At 51.3% G+C, this 18682-nt stretch overlaps 1 protein-coding gene across 2 annotated transcripts in view; it reads right to left on the bottom strand.

Moving 5' to 3' along the window:
- The window catches only part of ESRRB (estrogen related receptor beta), a 234572-nt gene that overhangs the window by 52034 nt on the left and 163856 nt on the right, over positions 1-18682 (bottom strand). For both annotated transcript variants that reach the window (XM_042943870.1, XM_042943871.1), the window contains exon 2: positions 5267-5676. In XM_042943870.1, coding sequence (XP_042799804.1) covers positions 5267-5676 — 410 coding nt within the window. The remainder of the gene's footprint in view (positions 1-5266; positions 5677-18682) is intronic.

The raw sequence follows: 18682 nt of genomic DNA, 5'->3' as shown, positions 1-18682 counted from the left end.
GGAACAGAGCAAGGCGAACAGAGAGACGCATTAGGTCAAGGGACATGAAGGAAGGAGACGGAACTGGACATGACTGTGGGGACGTTGGTCTGGGATGGGGGGCAGGAAGTCGAGTTCCGGGTTGAGACCCACTTCTGGCCTGCACACCAGGGAACCGACAACTGGGACACAAGAAGAGACGTCTAAGGGCAGGTAGGACTTGTTGCGTTTGGGTGCTTCCAGAACATCCAAGTGGAAATGTTTTATAGGTGCTGAAGGCTCTGGAGTGCAACGGGGAGGCTGAACTGGGACTCATTCATCACAAGCCCAGGCAGGAGCAGATACAGATACAGGGCAGTAAAGCGGGTCAAGAACTGAGAAGAAGAAGGGAAAGGGGGGCTGGAAGCTGGAAGTTGAGAGGGTGTGGGCATTGTTTTGTTTTCTTTGTCTTAGATTGCAGATACCACAAGTATTTCAATGCAGAAGGGAGGAGGCTAGGAAGTGAGAGGGTAAAAGAGAGGAGATAGTGGGTAGGAGGGTCTCCAGAAGTGGGGTGGGGATGGATTCACCCAGAGCCTGGGGCAGGAGACCATCCCTTGCAAGGGGCAGTGGGTAGATCGGCTGGCAACAACTGAGGACATTCCCATCGAGGGCTTCCAGTTTCTCAATGGAACAGGAGGCAGGGTGACAGGGTCAAGGTTTGGGGATACGTCTTGGAAAAGTCCCCCAGGTGGCTCCCTAAAAGGCCACTTCATCAGTTTGGTACTCATTACAAAGGTTTTCATTACTGTGAGGTCAGTATCATAGTCCAGAAAGGAGCTGCATCTCTCAGGGCCAGACTCACATTGGCCAAATTCCAAAACCTGACATATAAGCCCAGGGATACACATTCAAGTACAAAGAGAAACTGATGTGCCTAACCTACAAGATCACTCTAAGCAGAAGACCTGGGGGGGGGGGGGGCGGGGGGGGGTGACTAGATCATAATCAGAAAGATGTTAATCACATCAACTGAATGTTTAATGACATCAGTCTGTCCCCAGGCTGACTCCCTTTTGGTAGGAGTGGTGCCTTTGTCAAAGTCTGCCTCCTTTTTCCACGCCTGGGGGGGGGGGGGGGTGGGTAGGGGGCTGATCAATCTTCTTTGATGAGCACATTTTTTTTCCCCCTTAGATATGCTAGTAAATTCGGTCAGGTTGAGGATTATCTCCTTAGCTGTGGAGCCACTGGGTCCTTAGCTGTGGAGCCACCTTCCACTGGGAAGGTGCCTTTTTTGCGTCTAAGCTCATCTGTTCTTGGTGTCCTCACCATCTCCAGCATGGACGACAAACTCCCTTTCACACAGAATCGGGCAGGCAAAGTTGCACCAAACACTGAACGTGCACTACTAGGGGTTTGATCCTAAGCCCCAGGAGGACAGAGGGACTGTACCTATCTTGTTCAATGCTGTAGTGCAGGAGAGCGCACATTTTTTCTGTAAAGGGCCAGACAGGAAATGTTTTAGGCTTTGTGGCAGCCTGCTGTTGGAGCACCAAAGCAGCCAGGTTCTACGTGAACGAATAGGTGTGGCAGTGTCCTAATCCAACTTGATTGACAAAAGCAGGCTTCAGCCTGTAGGCTCTTCTCAGCCCACCTCTCCCGGCCCCTTCCCCCAGCCCCACAGTGCTCCCACCTAGCACAGCCAAGCACGCAGAGTGTACTCAATAAATGTTTATAGGAAAAGAAATGGCTGGGGGTCCCTGGCTGGCTCAGTCGGTGGAGTGTGCGACTCTTGATCTTGGGGTCGTGGGTTCGAGCCCCACGCTGAGTGTAGAGGTTAAAAATAAAATCTTAAAAAAAAAAGAACAGCTGTCTGAGGGTTTTTTCCTCAAGTCTACCATGACATCCTTGTTTCCATAAACTTCTTTCCATATTGATGTAAGCATGGAATTGAGAGACTGAAGGGATCTACGGAGACAGAATATGAGCTAGCATGACTTTAGAGCTTTGTCCAAGCATTTATATCAATTAGTGAATGGATCGTTCTGTGATGAGAGGCCCTCAGTCCAAGTTACCAGACTTTTAAAACATGGCCTGAATAGCCTCTTTTTTTTTTTTTTCAGGTTTATTTAGAGAGAGACAGAGTGGGGGAGGGGCAGAAAGAGAGGAAGAGAGAGAGAATCCCAACCAGGCTCTGCGCTGTCGGCCAGGAGCCTGACGCAGGGTTCTCACTCACAAACTGTGAGATCATGACCTGAGCTGAAGTCAGACGCTTAACCGACTGAGCCACCCAGGATGCACAGACGCTTAGGGGACTGTACCCTGGTTTGGAGCCTTAGGCTAGGCCTGCAAACTCACTCAGCTCTAAGCTTTAGACGCTTAGAGGGCAGGTGCTCTGGTCTTTCTCTCCTGCCCCCCCACCAGTACCTCTCTCAGAACACTCCCACGGTACCCGCTGGTCTTTGTGAGGCTGTCCAATTACTGGTCTTCCTCTTTACACTTTAACTATGTTTCCACATTTTCTACAACCATTATGTCCAGAAACAACAAAGTCAAAATCCACGTTAGAACAAAACCAAAGACTTAATGAAATGACTAGAGCAAACCAACAGCTTTACAGTGTACTTTTCCGGGTTCTAAACAGAAACCTCTTCCCGGTTCTAAAGGAGAATCAGAACTTGTGACAAAGAGACAAGAGCAGCTGAGCTCTGAATGCACGAAATGCTGCTCTTTGTCCTCTGACTTCTAGGAAAAGATCATTATCCTCTTTGTGGAGCAAATAATTAAGACTGTTTACAAATCCTTCAAGTGGGCTTTTGAAGTGCTGAGGGCACTCTCAGCACCCGGGCCTCTGCCGGCGGGAGAGCAGGGTTTCTGAGTCTGCCCCAGCCTCTACTTTCAGAAAATCTGATCCAGAACCCTCCAGAACCCTCAGTGAAGAACCACATGGAGTGAAGAAAACGGGATTGTCTCCTAAAAAGCAATTTTTCAAAAGCTGACCTCAAAGAATCTAAAAAATAATGGCAATATTACCGAGACCATTTCCTGATCTGGGAAGAAAACAGTTGCCGTCTCAGTGACTTAAACTGGTGGAAACATGTCATGTTTATTTGTCAGATACCCAATGATACAGATTGGCTCTCAGACTGGAGGTTTTCAACCCTGGCTGAGGCCGGAGACTCCCAATTAATCACACAGTGCTTTTCAAACTCCGAGATTCCAGGGTGTCCTCCCAGACTCAGGAGTGTGAAGCTGGCAGGGACTGAAATGTGTTCATGCACCCATGCTAGAGTCTAGCACAGTGCCTGATGTGAACACACTCCGTAAACGCTCGCTAAAAGCAGTACGTATCATGGCTCCTTCTCAGGAAGGTGTAAAGAACCCGAGTCTGGGGTTCTAGGAAAATGTAATTTTAACTGCTTCACTCTTTGGTACTGGTTGAATTTTTACCATTTTTTTTAAGGGTTCATTTATTTATTTATTTTTTTAAACGTTTATTTATTTTTGAGACAGAGCATAAACAGGGGAGGGGCAGAGAGAGAGGGAGACACAGAATCCGAAGCAGGCTCCAGGCTCTGAGCTGTCAGCACAGAGCCCGACGCGGGGCTCGAACTCACGGACCGCGAGATCATGACCCGAGCCGAAGTCGGATGCTCAACCGACCAAGCCACCCAGGCGCCCCAAGGGTTCATTTAAAAAAATAGCTATTATCTGTAACTAAGATAGCCAAAATAATTTAAATCCTAAATCAAAATATACCGTTTTACTTACATATATGTAATTACAAAAGCCCGCCGTGTACGATAAAACAAAGTGTGCGTCTGTGTCTTAGTGATAACACTGTCGTAAGTGATATGGTAAAAGTGAAAATCATACCTGCAAGCATTTATTTAGCACTTACAAAGCACCAGGCAATATTATAAGTGCTTTGTACATACCAACTCACTTACTTTTCTTTTAACATCTCTATGTGAAGAAGGAATGAGAGCATCGCACCTTACCGAGAAGGAAATGAACCCAGAGGGAAACCGAGGCAGCATGCCCAGGGGCATCTAGCCGTAACGGATGGTGCTGTCTGATCCAGGAACCCGCTGGACAACCACTACACCACAACGTCTCAACTAACAGGGAGAACTGGAAACATGGCCAATCTTAAGGCCCTCAACTAATTTAATGAATAAATAGTCACAAGAAATTTAGACAAATATTTGTTGAACGAAGACACGGAGAGTCATCCCAGGAAAGCTCAACCTGACTCTTCTAAAAATGAAATGGGAAAGGGGGGGAGGGAAGACACCCTGAGGACAGCCAGGCAGGGCCAAGGGACGGGACAGGTGTCCCTGGGTTTGGTCCAGTCTGGCTGCAGTTTCTGTCCCAGTGGAATGGCATCACCCCACTTCAGTTCCATGCACGAGGGGGGCTGTTTGTCCATCCACAATCAGCAGCACCTACAGCAAGGGCTGGCGCTTAGTGGGTGCTCAGTAGACTCCTGACGAAACGAATGGCCCAAGTGCTCCGCCCATGGCCTCCTGCAGTAACACCCTTGGCTACCATGTGCCAGGTTCATTCCTCTGGCTGGACCCTGTGCCATGAACTTGATAACAGCTCTGGGAGAGTGTTCGCATCATCATCCCCCATTTAACTCAGGGTGACGTTCCAGAGGCCACCCACCAAGGCTCTTGCACACCTTCATAGGAACCAATCACTCACATACCCTCCGAAAGAGGCCGCCACCCTCGCTTGTGGCCATCAGAACACGATTCAGCTGCCACACAGGCACACTGTAACAGCCCTTGAAGACAGGCCATGCAGCGATCAGACAGGGTGAGTGGGTTTCCCTTGCTCTGATGGCCTGGCTCTTTCCCAATTGAGAAAATATTTGTGTTTCATTTGTGCCCTTAAAAGATCAAAGCAACAACTCTTTCTATAGCAAGGAGTCTGGAACTGCAGGGTAAAATAACATGATTTTCTCCCCCAAAAAGCAGCTCTTAGGGACACGCTCTTGACCGTGTTCCCCACACCAGTGAGAGGCGCATGCACAGTGCATTTGTGTGGGGTTTCCCGGGGTTTTCTGGGGCACCACAGGGGAGTGCCTGCGTGCCAACCACGGTGCTGGAGTTAGAGTCTCGTGGGGAATCCCGAATGAGAAACCCTGAGAGGCGGGAAAGGGGCTCTACCAAACCCCTGCTGTAGCGGCGGGGGGGACCCACCTGGCAGCTGGCGGGAATCACCGGGTTTCCCCGCTGCACCTGCAGGCAAGGGCGCCCCTGCCCGCGCCCACCCAGCCGCCTGCCCTGCCTTCACGCACCTTGGATGGTCCTCTTGAAGAAGGCCTTGCAGGCCTCGCAGGAGGCCACGCCGTAGTGGTAGCCGGAGGCAATGTCCCCGCACACGAGGCACAGGCGCTTGGGGATGGCGTTGAGCATGTACTCGCACTTGATGGCCGAGTCCTCCATGAGGCCGCTGGCACAGTCCTCGTAGCTCTTGCGGCACGGGGTGCCGCCCAGCCCGGCGCCTGCGAACATGGGCGGCGAGTCCAGACCGTTGGCGTGGGCGCCCAGGGCCAGGCCGAAGCCCCCGCTGGCGTCGGACGAGCCGCTGGGGCTGTGGTGGCTGAGGGCGTCGATGCCCGAGGACGGGCTGGACGGCTCTGTCTTGATGAAGGAGCCGCAGCTGGAGCCCAGGTGCCGGTCGTCCGCGGACATTCTGTTCAGCAGCCTGCGGACACAGAGCACGGACAAGTCAGCTCTGCGGAGGGTGCGGTGGGTGTGACGCCGGACCCAGGAATTAGCTCTGGGCTCCGGGCACCGAGTGGGCGGGGCGGCTGGGAGGGGCTCAACGCTAAGGCGTTGGTGAGATAAAATGCTGGCCCAGAAGGTCAATTGGTCAGGACACTGCACAGCCCAGAGCAAGTTTCTGCCATTACCCCCCAGAACCTTCTGAGTCCTCAAAGAAAAAACTAGGGTTTTATTTTATTTTACTTTATTTTATTTATTATTATTATTATTAATTTTTTTGAGAGAGAGAGAGTACAAATGAGGCAGAGGGAGAGGGAGACAGAATCCCAAGCAGGCTTCACACCCAGGGTGCAGCCTGACGCGGGGCTTGATCCCCTGACCGCTGAGATCATGGCCTGAGCCACAATCAAGAGTCTGACATTCAACCCACTGAACCACCCAGGCGTCCTTTAAAAAACTACGTCTGATCGATAAACTTTAGATTAGGCGCCCAGCTCTCTGCAAATTGCTGGCATAAGGGTGACAGACAAAATAGCTGGCCAGTCTTCCTGCACAACAAAAGTACACGGTGGCCATGGCTGGAGGTCTGAGCGTGCCAGGCCCTGGCCCAGACCCCCTCAGTACTGTGACCTGATAACCCATTTCACCCAGCTCCACTGAGGCACTGGGTAAGTCCAAGCTTGGTGCCTCCCCAACATGCCGCCATCACGGAGACTGGGACCAGACACACCGTCAAGGCACCTGGCCAGGGCAAGAGGCAGGGCTGGTGGCAAAAGCTGCTCTCTGGGGTTTGCCTCTGGCCCAGGGCACATCTGGAAGGTGGCTCCAGGCCCCTCCCCCTCCCCGTCCCTAACCCTTCAGCAGGCTGGCTTCCCAGCCCCACCCGGCCCCAGAGACTGTGTCTCCAGGAAGTGACATGAGGGGGCCCCTTCCAGCCTTAGGTCCTCGCATCCCTAGCAGTTTCTTCACCCTAAACTTCAAGCTCTGAGCGTTCCTACCTCACCCACAGAGGCAAGGGAGCATTACCAACATGACAAGGTCACTGTGAAGGGTCATAAAGTTTACCTAAAATGAAAGTCCCTTCTCCTAGAACCATGCTGGGTCCACCTGTCCTTGACCTGGCCTGGCTGTGTGGAGGCAAGGAGCTGGCCAAGGCTTATGCCCGTGGAGCAGGTGAAAGGAAAGAGAGAAAAATCTTGGAGAAGGAAAAGGGCTGAACGATCAGTGGTATGGCCGCATTAGCAGAAAGATGGAGGGGTCTCAGTACCGGAGGGTCCGCTGGGTAGCAGCCATGGTCCACCTCTAATAATGCCCAGAGGGAGCCCCTGTTTCCTGAACGGTCCTTTGAGGAAAGGACTGGTCACCACCAGGGAAAGGGCTGCTTTGCAGCACCCACAAAGCCCACCCCCACACCACCAAATGCAATCTCACGATGGGAGGGGCCGCCATCCCTGGTGTCGCTAATGATTTCATAGTTAGTACACCTCCCGAGGGGTTGTCCCATCCATCTACATTTGAACATCTGCAGGGACAGGGAACTCATTGCCCCACAGGTGGTTCTAATCAGAAACCGGGAGCTGCAGATAGAAAGATAAAAGATCCCTGTGAGGTTACTACTCTCAAGTTTATCTACTGGAATGCAGAGTCTAAAGATAGAGGCTCTCAGGTCTCTTCTGTTCCAAATGTAACGTTCCCAAGTCCCCTGAGACGCCCTCCCACAAGCACCGTGTTTCCCTTATATCGGCAGAGGGTGCCCTAGTTGAGGGTCTCCTCTGGGTCCTTTTATAGCTCTGGCTGGTGCGCTGTGATCGTCCTGGGTTCCATATGACCACCTGCCGCCCCTCCATCCACCAGCAGGTCCCTGGTATGTCCACAGGAAACGCCATCAGCCTGGCAAGGCACAATCCAAGCAGAAAATCTGCCCCGGTAGGCACCTTTGGGTTACCTCCCCCAGCGTCTCTGCACAGGGCAGGCAGGGAAAGCTGAGCAGGGGTCCTTCCACCTGTAATCCTCTCCTGCCCACTGCTTTAGGCTCTGCGGGTCACAGGAACACCCCAGGCCCACAGTGACGAATCCTGCCGAGGAGATGGCTCCCAGACTCCAGCCCTCCCTCCCCACCCCTCCCTGAAACTCAAAAGAACTCCAGAGGTTTCGGGAGATACACTTGACATTAATGGTAATTACAGCAACAGCAGTAGTCCCCCTACCCCCTTATCTGCAGTGTCAGTTACCCGAGGTATCACCAGGTCAACAGAAGCCTAACACCACGTCACAACGCCGACGTCATTCACCTCATTTGGTCTCTCTCTAAAAGTAGGCCTTTTGTCATCTCACCCTCGGAGACTCCAGGGGCTGAAGGAAGCAAACTTGACCCTGGCCTCCGAGCGGCACAGAAGTCCAGCTACTACTTTACTGCCCGCATCCCAGTTGTGTGTGTTTGGACAGGGGCAGGGTCTGAGGACTTCATTCCTCTTCTCTTTCCCACGACTGGGATTTTGGCACCCCATCCCCACCCCGCCCAGGATGTCTTATCTAGGGAGAGGCCACACCTATTCCAGCCACCTGCTGTGTGCCAAGTGCTGGCCAGAGGACAGGAAAGGTCACGACACACACAGCCCACAATCTCAAGAACTTCGTTCTCAGGGCGCCTGGGTGGCTCAGTCGGTTAAGCGGCCGACTTTGGCTCAGGTCATTATGTCACAGTCCGTGTGCTCGAGCCCCGCATTGGGCTGTCTGCTGACAGCTCAGAGCCTGGAGCTGCTTGGGATTCTGTGTCTCCCTCTCTCTCTGCCCCGCCTCCACTCACGCTCTGTCTCTTTCCACCAAAAAAATGAATAAACGCTAAAAAAAATCTAAAAAAAAAAAAGCTCATTCTGTCTCAGGAAGAGCAGACTAAACAAACACAAGTGTGCAAAGCACCAGAAAAAGCCAGGGGGTACTACCCTCACAGGGGCTCCCTTCCCCCGCCCCCCAGCTCCCGCCGCTGGCCCCACCAGTCTTCATTCATTCACTTGTTCATTCATTCATATTTGCGGACTGAATGAACACCCCCTCCACGGGGGGCACAGCTTCTTTTCTGTGTGGAAGATTCCTTCCAAACTTTTCTGTTTTTTCAAGCTCAGGAGTTGCCAGGTCTGTCCTCTGCCCCAGAGGCTGGCCTAGACCAGTTCAGTGGCCATCCACCAAGGGCGGTCACACTCTGGATGCTTCCTTTTCTACCACAGCCTTTTAGTCCTCACAGCCTGTCTGCCAGACATTATCATCCCCACTTCACAGAAGAGAAAAGCTGGAGCTTGAAGCTTGTCCCAGGTCACCTGAGGGACAGGAGAAGCTTGGACCTGAACCAGCCCTGTCTGACTACAGACGCAAGCTCTTTCTTCTGTGGCGCTCTGCCTCTCGTCAAACCAGGTCTCTGAAGGACCTGCCTCCAGCAAGGGCCTCAAGCTTAAATCCCTCAAAACCTGCAGAGAAGAGCTCCAAAGCCCAGAACCTTCCTCACGGCCATTTCTTGACCTGCAGTGTGAGAGTCGAGAACTCTCTGGGGGCACAGAACCCTTCTAGGCTACCGGGTCCTCGATGCACCAGGCAAGGGACAAAATTTGCTGGAGAGGCCAGACCCTCCACAAAAACCTTGTCTCCAACTCTCCTGACCTCTGGCACATCGTTCATGCATTCCAAAGCAAAATTTAAAGGATGGGAAAGAAAAAAGCCCAGGAGGTGGGGGGAGAAGAACCAGCGGGAGGAGCTGAAGAATATAAAAAGCATTTTTTTTAACGTTTATTTATTTTTTGAGAGAGAGAGAGAGAGAGAGAGAGAGCAAGAAAGGGAGGGGCAGAGATAAAGGGAGACACAGAATCTGAAGCAGGCTCCAGGCTCCGAGCTGTCAGCACAAAGCCCAACGCGGGGCCTGAACCCTTGAACCGTGAGATCATGACCTGAGCCAAAGTCAAGACATTCAACCAACTGAGCTACCCTGGAGCCCCTATAAAAAGCATCCTTTAAAACGCTTTTTAGGGGCGCCTGGATGGCTCAGTTGGTTAAGTGCATCCTACTTCAGCTCAGGCCATGATCTCATGGTTTGTGAGTTTGAGCCCCATATCAGGCTCTCTGCTGTCAGCACAGAGCTCCCTCTCTGCCCCGTTCCCCTCCCCCTCCCCCTCTTTCTCAAAAATAAACATGTAAAACAAATAAACTGCTCTTTAAAGCATGCTTTAAAAAGAGTGTGTGTGTTGGAAATGCAATGAGGGGGTGGCAGCAGGTCACATGTGGCTACAAGGTCAGCGGAGATCAGAATGGGCAAGCGTCCACTGCAGCGAGCAGTCAGGAGGAGGCAGGTGATGTCGCCAGGGAATGTCAAGGCTCAGTGGGGATGGAGACCACTGTACCGTGGCTGGAGGAGGTCGTGAATGCAACAATTCTTTCCAGAAGTTTGGCTGCAAAGGGTAGAAAAGGATGTGAGAGTGGGGTGCCTCCTGGCATACCTTCAGACCTTCAGGCAGCACCATTCCCTTGAACTTGGGATCATGGGGGCAGATAAAGAATGTTTTGTTGTTATTGTGGGTAATTGTTGGTTTTCTTTGATGAGGAGGGGCGTGTGTTAAGAACACAACCAACAAAACTAAAAGGAAACCTCTGTATGGGAGAAGATATTTGCAAATGACATTATCAGATAAAGGGTTAGTATCTAAAATCTATAAAGAACTTATCAAGCTCAACACCCAAAAAACAAATAATCCAATGGAGAAATGGGCAGAAGATATGAACAGACACTTTTCCAAAGAAGACATCCAGATGGCTAACAGACATATGACAAGATGCTCAACATCATTCACCATCAGGGAAATACAAATCAAAACCACAATGGGATACCACCTCACACCCATCAGAATGGCTAAAATTAACTCAGGAAACAACAAATGTTGGTGAGGATGCGAAGAAAGGGGAGTAAACCCTTCTGCACCGCTGGTGAGAATGCAAACTGGTGCAGCCACTCTGGAAAACAGCATGGAGATTCCTCAAAAAATTAAAAATAGAACTACCCCAAGATCCAGCAATTATACCACGAGGCATTTATCCAAGGGATACAGGTGTGCTGTTTCAAAGGGGCGCGTGCACCCCAATGTTTATAGTAGCACTATCGACATAGCCAAAGCATGGAAACAGCCCAAATGTCCATCGATGGATGAAAGGATAAAGGAGATGTGGTGTATATATTCAATGGGATACTACTCAGCAATCAAAAAGAATGAAATCCTGCCATTTGCAACAACACTAGAGTGTATTATGCTAAGCGACATAAGTCAATCAGAGAAAGACAAAAATCATATGATGTCACTGATACATGGAATTTAAGAAACACAACAGATGAACATAGGTGAAGGGAAGGAAAAATAAGGTAAAAACAGAGGGAGGCAAACCATAAGAGACTCTTAAATACAGAGAACAAACGGGGTTGCTGGACGGGAGGTGGCGGGGATTAGCTAAATGACTGGTGGGCATTAGGGAGGGCACTTGTTGGGATGAGCACTGGGTATTAGATTTAAGAGACGAATCACGAGGTTCTACTCCTGAAACCATTACTACACTATATGTTAACTAAGTTGAATTTAAATAAATATATTTAATTTTTTTTAAAAAAGAATGGAAGGAACTTAAGGTTTTTAAAAATTATGGGATCCACACTTTGCAGTTTGCCTTGGGCGATCCTGATCTTACCTGCTAAGTACCCATCGCCCCCGCTTTACTCCCCAAAGTGGGCAATGAATTGCATGGTGACTCTACCTTCAATGCCGATGGTAAAGAACAGATTAAGATGCACAGACTAAAGATATGAAAGGTAAAAAATGTCCGTTTTCCCAAATTCCAGTTCAATCTTCACCAGAGTCAACTGAGGTGCTTGCTGAACAGGTGGCTGCCTGGGCCTGGCCCGACCACAGTCATAATTTGTACATGCATCTCTGCAAGGGGGGCCCAGGAGTCTGCATTTTCAGGTTGGCTTGTTTCAGCAGCCCAGTTGTGACTTTAGGGGCATCAGGTTTGAGTACCATAAGAATGATGTGGCCAGGAGGCCTGGCAGAGGTTTGATGTGAATCTGGAATGCAGGAAGAGAAAGGAGCTGAAGCAGTAAAGGGGGGTGGGGGGGGAGGTTGGCCGTGCACAGGGGAAGTCTGTGGGTGGTAGAGGGGAGAGCTGAGAGCCCTCGCCTCTCTGTCCCCTCCACTCAGTCCGTGAAGGGAGGCACAGGGAGTGAAGGCTACGGGCAGGAAGTCTAGGAAAAGGAAGAGAGTTTGCAATAGAAACTGGGAGGGGGGTGGTGGTGGGAGGAGAGAGCAGAAATCAGGGTCTCCAGGGTTCACCAGGCCCCTTCGCTCACATTGCAGGGGCACCAACGCAGGGGGAGCCCCGTCTCCTCCAGCAGCTTAGATCTGGGTTTCTCAACCTGGGTGTTACTGACATCTGGGGCAAAGGACTTCTTGGTTGTGGGGCCATCCTGTGCACCGCAGGGTGTTTAAGAGCATCCCTGGCCTCTACCCACTAGATGCCCCAGCCAGGGCAACCCAACCCTGGAAGAGACATTGCCAAATGTTCCCTGGGGAAAAAAATCACCCCAGAATGAGAACCACCGCCATAGATGTATGAGGAAAGAGGGAGCACGGGGCGGGCCGCAGTGGGAGGTTGGATGGATAAATGGTGCAGGTCTGGGACAGAGGGGGTGAGAGCAGAAAGTGCAGAAGTGGAAGGAAACAGGGGGAGGGACCAGGAACAGGGTGGACTCCGGGACTTCAGGCTGAGGGAGAGCAGAGGAAGGAGCGAGAAAGTCGGGGGATTGCAGATGGGGTCCGGGAAGATGTCAGAGGTGGAGGCTGCGGGCCAAGGCACGGGTGGGGGGAGGTGGCCACAGGGTGGGTGCCGCGATGGCGTGCAGGGAGGGTGCAGCCTCGCGATGAGGGGACGTGGCAGACGCTTCAATCCGGGGAGGAGGGGGGTCACACAGAGTCCATCATCTGTGGTTGGCTGGGACCCAGTTCCCGACTGGGTCGATGACTATTGACTGTATGGGAGGGACAGAGGCCCCGTGGAAGCAGCCTCTGCAAGAGCAGAAGTCAGTGGCTGCAGGCCCTCGAGGCATCATTCCCCCCCCCCCCCCCGCGATCCATGCGGAACAGGAGCACAGCTAGAGCTGCCCTGTCCTCAATTTCACCACCATCTGATTCAGCATGGCCTCCCTCCCACCCCAGCGTGCTCTCTGCCCCTGGCCCTCTTCACATCCAGCGTGGAGCCTTGTGCCTCAGAGTGGCCTGGCCTCCAGGGGTGCCTGAGCTCACTGGTGGAGCGGGGTGCGCGGTGTCTCTGCTTCTGCTGGACAACGGAGTGGGTTGAAGATTTTCTTCATATGGAGACCAAAAAATCTTGGGGAACTCTGAGTGAAACCCAAACAGTTGAGCTATTTTGCCACACATCTGTCGAGGAAGAGAAACTCCCGCGTGCCAGCAAGAGACAACTATAAACTTTTTCGCTGGACTCCCAGGGACCTGGCCCCCTGAGGACGGCCTGCTGGGCAGACAGCAGGAGGGAAGCTTCCGGAGGAACAGCTCAAGGAGGGAAGCGCTTTGAACTGGCCCGGTTAGCCTAGGGCCTGGCTTGCTTTCCTCTGTGGGACAAAGCCCACCTCACCGCGCACAACACAGCAATCCGGGAGGCCTGCAGAGGGCTGCGCCCACAGCCCCCTTTTGGCTCTGTGCTGAGGCCACACTTGTAAGAGCAAAACCAGTAACTGTCACGTAAGGGTGACAAGCCTGCACGCTGGCATCAGATGAGCCAGTTCTGCCACGTATTAGCTGCTGACTCTGAGGCCAGCCTCAGAGTGCCCATCTGTAAAATGGGCCCAATCACCTCCTTCATAGGATTGTTCTGCGTGAGCATAAACTAGTGTATGCAAAATGTGTAGCCCGAGCTGGTGCCCAGCAAGCACTCTGCAGACGCTGGCTTACTGTTGTGATTCTCCCCGGAAGCCCCTTCCAGAAAACTCATCATTTGGCCACCTGTGGTCAAACCCAGCAAAGCTCTTCCCTCAACTAAGTCCCCAGATATAGAATGCAGGATGATTCCACAAGGAACTTGCCATTTACCAGGAGGGAAAGTGGTTGGTTAGGCAAATTAAGAGGATAAATAAGCCTAAAAACGGCAATTCACTATACAGAAGAAAAATGGTTTCTGAACACTTGAGAGACTCTTATGTACATTTCTATAATTAATTCGTTAGCCAGGGGCCACCAGAGTAATTCATTATAGCAGACCCTCAGACCCTCCAGCAAAGCTTTATTTGTTATGAATCAGCCCCTCAGGGAACCTTAAAGTAGCCCAGTTAAACTTCCTTTAAAAGTCTCCGGGTGCCTGGGTGGCTCAATCAGTTGAGTGTCTGACTTCAGTTCAGGTCATGATCTCACGGCTCATGAGTTTGAGCCCCGCATCAGGCTCTGAGAGGCTCTGTGCTGACAGCTCAGAGCCTGAAGCCTACTTTGAATTCTGTCTCCCTCTCTCCCGGCCCCTCCCCTGCCTGTGCGCGCGCTCTCTCTCTCTCTCTCTCTCTCTCAAAAATAAGTAAACAAAAAAACCCTTTTTAAGAATACAGGGGCGCCTGGGTGGCTCAGTCGGTTAAGTGTATGATTCTTTGTTTCAGCTCAGGTCATGATCTCACATTTCATGGGATGGAGCCCCGAGTCAGGCTCTGTGCTGACAGCATGGAGCCTGCTTGGGATTCTCTTTCCCTCTCTCTCTGCCCCTCCCTGGCTTGCGCTCTCTCGCTCTCTCTCTCTCTCCCTCAAAATAAATAAATAAATAAACAAACAAACATAAAAATTTGTTTTAAACATTAAAGAATATAGAAGGAGCCCTTAATAGGGGATGGGATGCAGAGGACCACATGGCTAAATGTGAATAATGTCCCCGCCTCCTGTTGGGATAGGAATTCAGGGGCACTTACTACACAGGAGGAAGGGAGGAAGCAGGGAAGAGAGGGAGAGAGGGTGAGGTGGCCAATGATGACAAGTACTAGGAAGCAAGGATTATAATTAATCCAATCCTATACATATGAGGTCCAGTAATTATATAATTTTTTCTTAAACTCACGTATTTAATTCAAATTGACTTTCCCCCTGAGTAGTCTAAATCACCTATTTTAATATGTGATGTTCTTATCAGTTGTATGTGATTGAAACCTTACATATGTGTATCTTTCAACAGTAGGTCTGTTTTCCTGGAAAGACACATTAGCACAGCTGGGGTCAGTGGCCTGTAAGTTACAGATTCTGCTGTCCACCCTGGCGACCTACAGATGAGGGACTAAAGCCCCGAGAAGCTGGGACTCACTCCAAGTTACTAACTAGAGAGCCAGGCTGGTTGGGGTTGAGAGACATAGTGAGTAGTGGTGACCCCCACCCCCTCCCCGGGAGAAGGGGCTTACTCTGGCAGGGCCCCACCTGCCACCCTCCATTGCCAGGATGCTACCACAGCACCGCTCTTGTGGTGGCTTGATTTTATCTGGTCCCCTCAGAATACTTTTCCTAACACTCCTCTTTCTCCCCTTGGGGCCCTCTCTGGGACCGAGGACTGCAAAATGACCCAAAACCAAACTGGCTTCAGCAAGAGCCTGCCTCCCCCTGTGTGCTGAAGCTATGGCAAAAATCTGTAATTAAGCATCTTGTCTTAGAGAGATTAGTCAAAACCAGACTGGTCCCGGACAACTGATTGAAATCTCGTTCCACACAAATTACGGCATGGAAAATAATGATGGGTAATTAGTGCCTTTCAATCGGGGCTTTTTATCCATGATTTTCCAGGCCGCATCCATCATAATGAGAAGAGAGAAGTTCTGCCAAAGCAGGGGGAGATGAGTGGATGCAGAGTGGGAGTGCCCTGGGACAGCTCGGAGGGTCCATCGACCAGCCAAGCTCCGGCCTGCAGCGGACAGCCTCTGTGGCTCTTACCGTGGCTCTCCGCAAATTAGACTAAGGGGCCCCTCTGGAGACACTGATCCCAAACCTCAGCCTTCACCTGGGTCCTCTTAGTGGAGTCCCCTCAAACAAGACCCAGGGGTGCCTCGTGGCTCTTCCGTGAGTCCCCTTGGCCAACTCTGGGCTCTGAACACCACAAAAGGGAGTGTTTAGAGAAAGGGCAACATCGAAAATTCAGAATATGCCCCCAAACACACCACAATGATTCTTCCTTTCAATAGCTACCGGAGATCTGACATCTATGAATTGATCTTAACTCTTGTGGAATCTGGTCTTATTTTCACCTTGCATCAAGCCGCGATGCAGTATAAACATCCCACCTACTGTCACTGAATACACCTGGCAATTTCTAGATGGTACTTGATTCTCACAGCAGCCACGGTGCTGGGCCACAGATCTTAGTGGTTGGAGCTGGACTGCCTGAGTCTGAATTCCAGTTCTGCCTCTTCCAGGGTATTTAACCCTTCTGTGCTTCAGTTTCCTCATCTGCAAAATGGGGGAGCTGATTATAGTGCACACCTCAGAGGGTGGTCTTGAGGATTAGCGAGTTACTACAGAAAAGGGCTTAGAACAGTGCCTGGCACACGGTACGTGCTCAATAAGTAAATGCTGCCGGTTATGATAGCAGCCCTTTCTGGGTAATGACATGGCTTCCATCACGTGCCCCTTAAACATCAATCTCACCACAAGCAAGACTGTTTACTCTCTGTCTCCCAGCGTTCATCCATCCGGGCACTTTCCTATCTACCATTCAATCACGAATCTGTGTACCTCTCAGTGTGCTGGAACTTCCACCAAGAAAGTCCCTTTTTAGGCCATGGGTCTCCTTATCCAGGTACTACCGGAACCAATTGTCAGAACTAACTAGCCTCTCTCCTGGGAGCTGACACCTCACTCCAACACTCCGTCTCTCACATGCATGCTCATGCATGCGCGCGCACACACACACACACACACACACACACACACACACACACACAGCTCCGTCCCGCGGGAACTGCCACATTCTCACAGACCTCCACCCCACTGGCCCAGCTGATTGACCCAGGGGTGTGCAGCCGACTGGCTGGGCCAGTGAGTCTCTCCCATGAGACATGTGGTGTCGGGGCTGCCTCTCCAGGGACAGAAGCAGGAAGAGGGACAGCTCAAGAAATGAGCAAGGTCACACTTTGCATCAGTGTGAGGCAAGGGAGGAAAAACTCGCAGCTGGCAACGGAGAAGGGTGCTGGCCAGGGGCAGAGTCCCCGGGGTCTTAGTCATTGTTGGAAGCTGTTCCGAAACCCAGGAGCACTCTGCTCAGGTGAGCGAGCACAGCTTGACCCCCTGACACAACCTCGCACAAGGGGCATTCTGATACTTAACCAAAAGGGCAACTCATTCATTCATCCACCCTTCCTCATTCGTTCATCCACTCCCTCCCTCACTCAGACATTCCGTCACCATCCCTTGAAGATCTACAGTGTGCCGGCCACTATTCTAGCCCTGGGGATGGATCGGCACGCCAGGTGGACAGCTTCCTGCCCTCAAGGAGTGACAATACCATATCTCACTGACCTGAAGCTATACTATCTTTTCGTATTTTACCATGTTGGCAATCGGAATGCATCTTGAATCGATGGCATGCTATAGTTTAATCTGATTAGCGGTTCCAAGAAGAATGGTGTCTTGAACAATAGATGATGACATAGATTAATGAAATATGATAAACAAGTCTAGCTGAGGCTGCTAGGAGTTCACCAAGAGCAATTTCATTTCTTCCTAGACATCAGGGAGACTACATTTCCCAGCCTCCTTTATGGGGAGCTGTGGCCATCAGCGAGGTGCTGGCTAATGGAATGTGGGCGAAATGATGTAAGTCACTTCCTCTCTGGCCCAGAAGAATCTCCCACGGTACTCCCCACGCTGCACCCCCTGCTCTCTCTGTCTCCCCCCACGGGTGGGCCACACAGGATCCAGGCAGAGGATCCAGGAGAGAGCCCCAGGGCCCTGGGGGAATGGTAGAACCACACACCAGAAGGAGCCTGAGCCCATGAATGACCTCACGAAAGGCTACCTGTCGAACGCCCTCCCCAAAATGTCATATGGACAAGATGGAAACTTCTGTTGTGTTAAGCCACTGAAACTCTGGGGTTGTACGTAATAATAACTAGTGGTATCCAGCCTAATACAATAATTAAACGACCAAAATAATATCCATTCAGTTAGTGATTAGTGCAGGGGAAGGGGTATAAGGGAGGATGAAGCAGGGCCAGATAGCGTGGCCAAAGAAAGCTTCTCAGAGGAGGTGACATTTCAACAGAGGCCTGGAGAAAGAGAGGGAGGGAGGCATGTGGGAAAAGCGCTGAGTTGGAGGAACAGCAGGGAGGCAGGGAGAGGCAGGCAGGGCCCTCTTCCAGCAAGAGAATTCTGACCAGGCCAGGACCTCAAAGTGCCTCTGATCTGTCCTTGGCTGCCTGCATTTGCTAGAGACCCCAGGGATGGGGAGAGTCCCAGTTCAGGAAGCAGCCATTCCCATCCTTCGGCCACTCAGAGTAGTTTTTTTAAAAAGTTATTTGTGGGGTGCCTGGGTGGCTCAGTCAGTTGGGCGTCCGACTTTAGCTCAGGTCATGATCTTGTAGTCTGTGAGTTCAAGTCCCAGGTCGGGCTCTGCGCTGACAGCTCAGAGCCTGGAGCCTGCTTCAGATTCTGTCTCCATCTCTCTCTGCCTCTCCCCTGCTCTCACTGTGTCTCTCTCTCTCTCGCACAAATAAAATAAAAACATTAAAAAGAATTTTTTTAAAGTTATTTGTGAAGAGTCAAACTACTTCTTCTCTCTGCAACTTCCAGTTATAGTTTATACAATTCTTTCCCTCAGGACGTACAGAACAAGTCTATACAACAGCCCTCTTGATTGCTGAAGGCAGCCTTCTGCTCCCTGGTGGCCCTGTCCTCACCAGGATCAGCATCCCCTGGTCCTGGCATCGCTCCTCCTCA

Source organism: Panthera leo, chromosome B3 (genome assembly GCF_018350215.1).
Source record: "Panthera leo isolate Ple1 chromosome B3, P.leo_Ple1_pat1.1, whole genome shotgun sequence".
Taxonomy (NCBI): domain Eukaryota; kingdom Metazoa; phylum Chordata; class Mammalia; order Carnivora; family Felidae; genus Panthera; species Panthera leo.
Note: the sequence above shows the minus strand (reverse complement) of the source record. Positions and strands in the feature narration are given on the sequence as shown.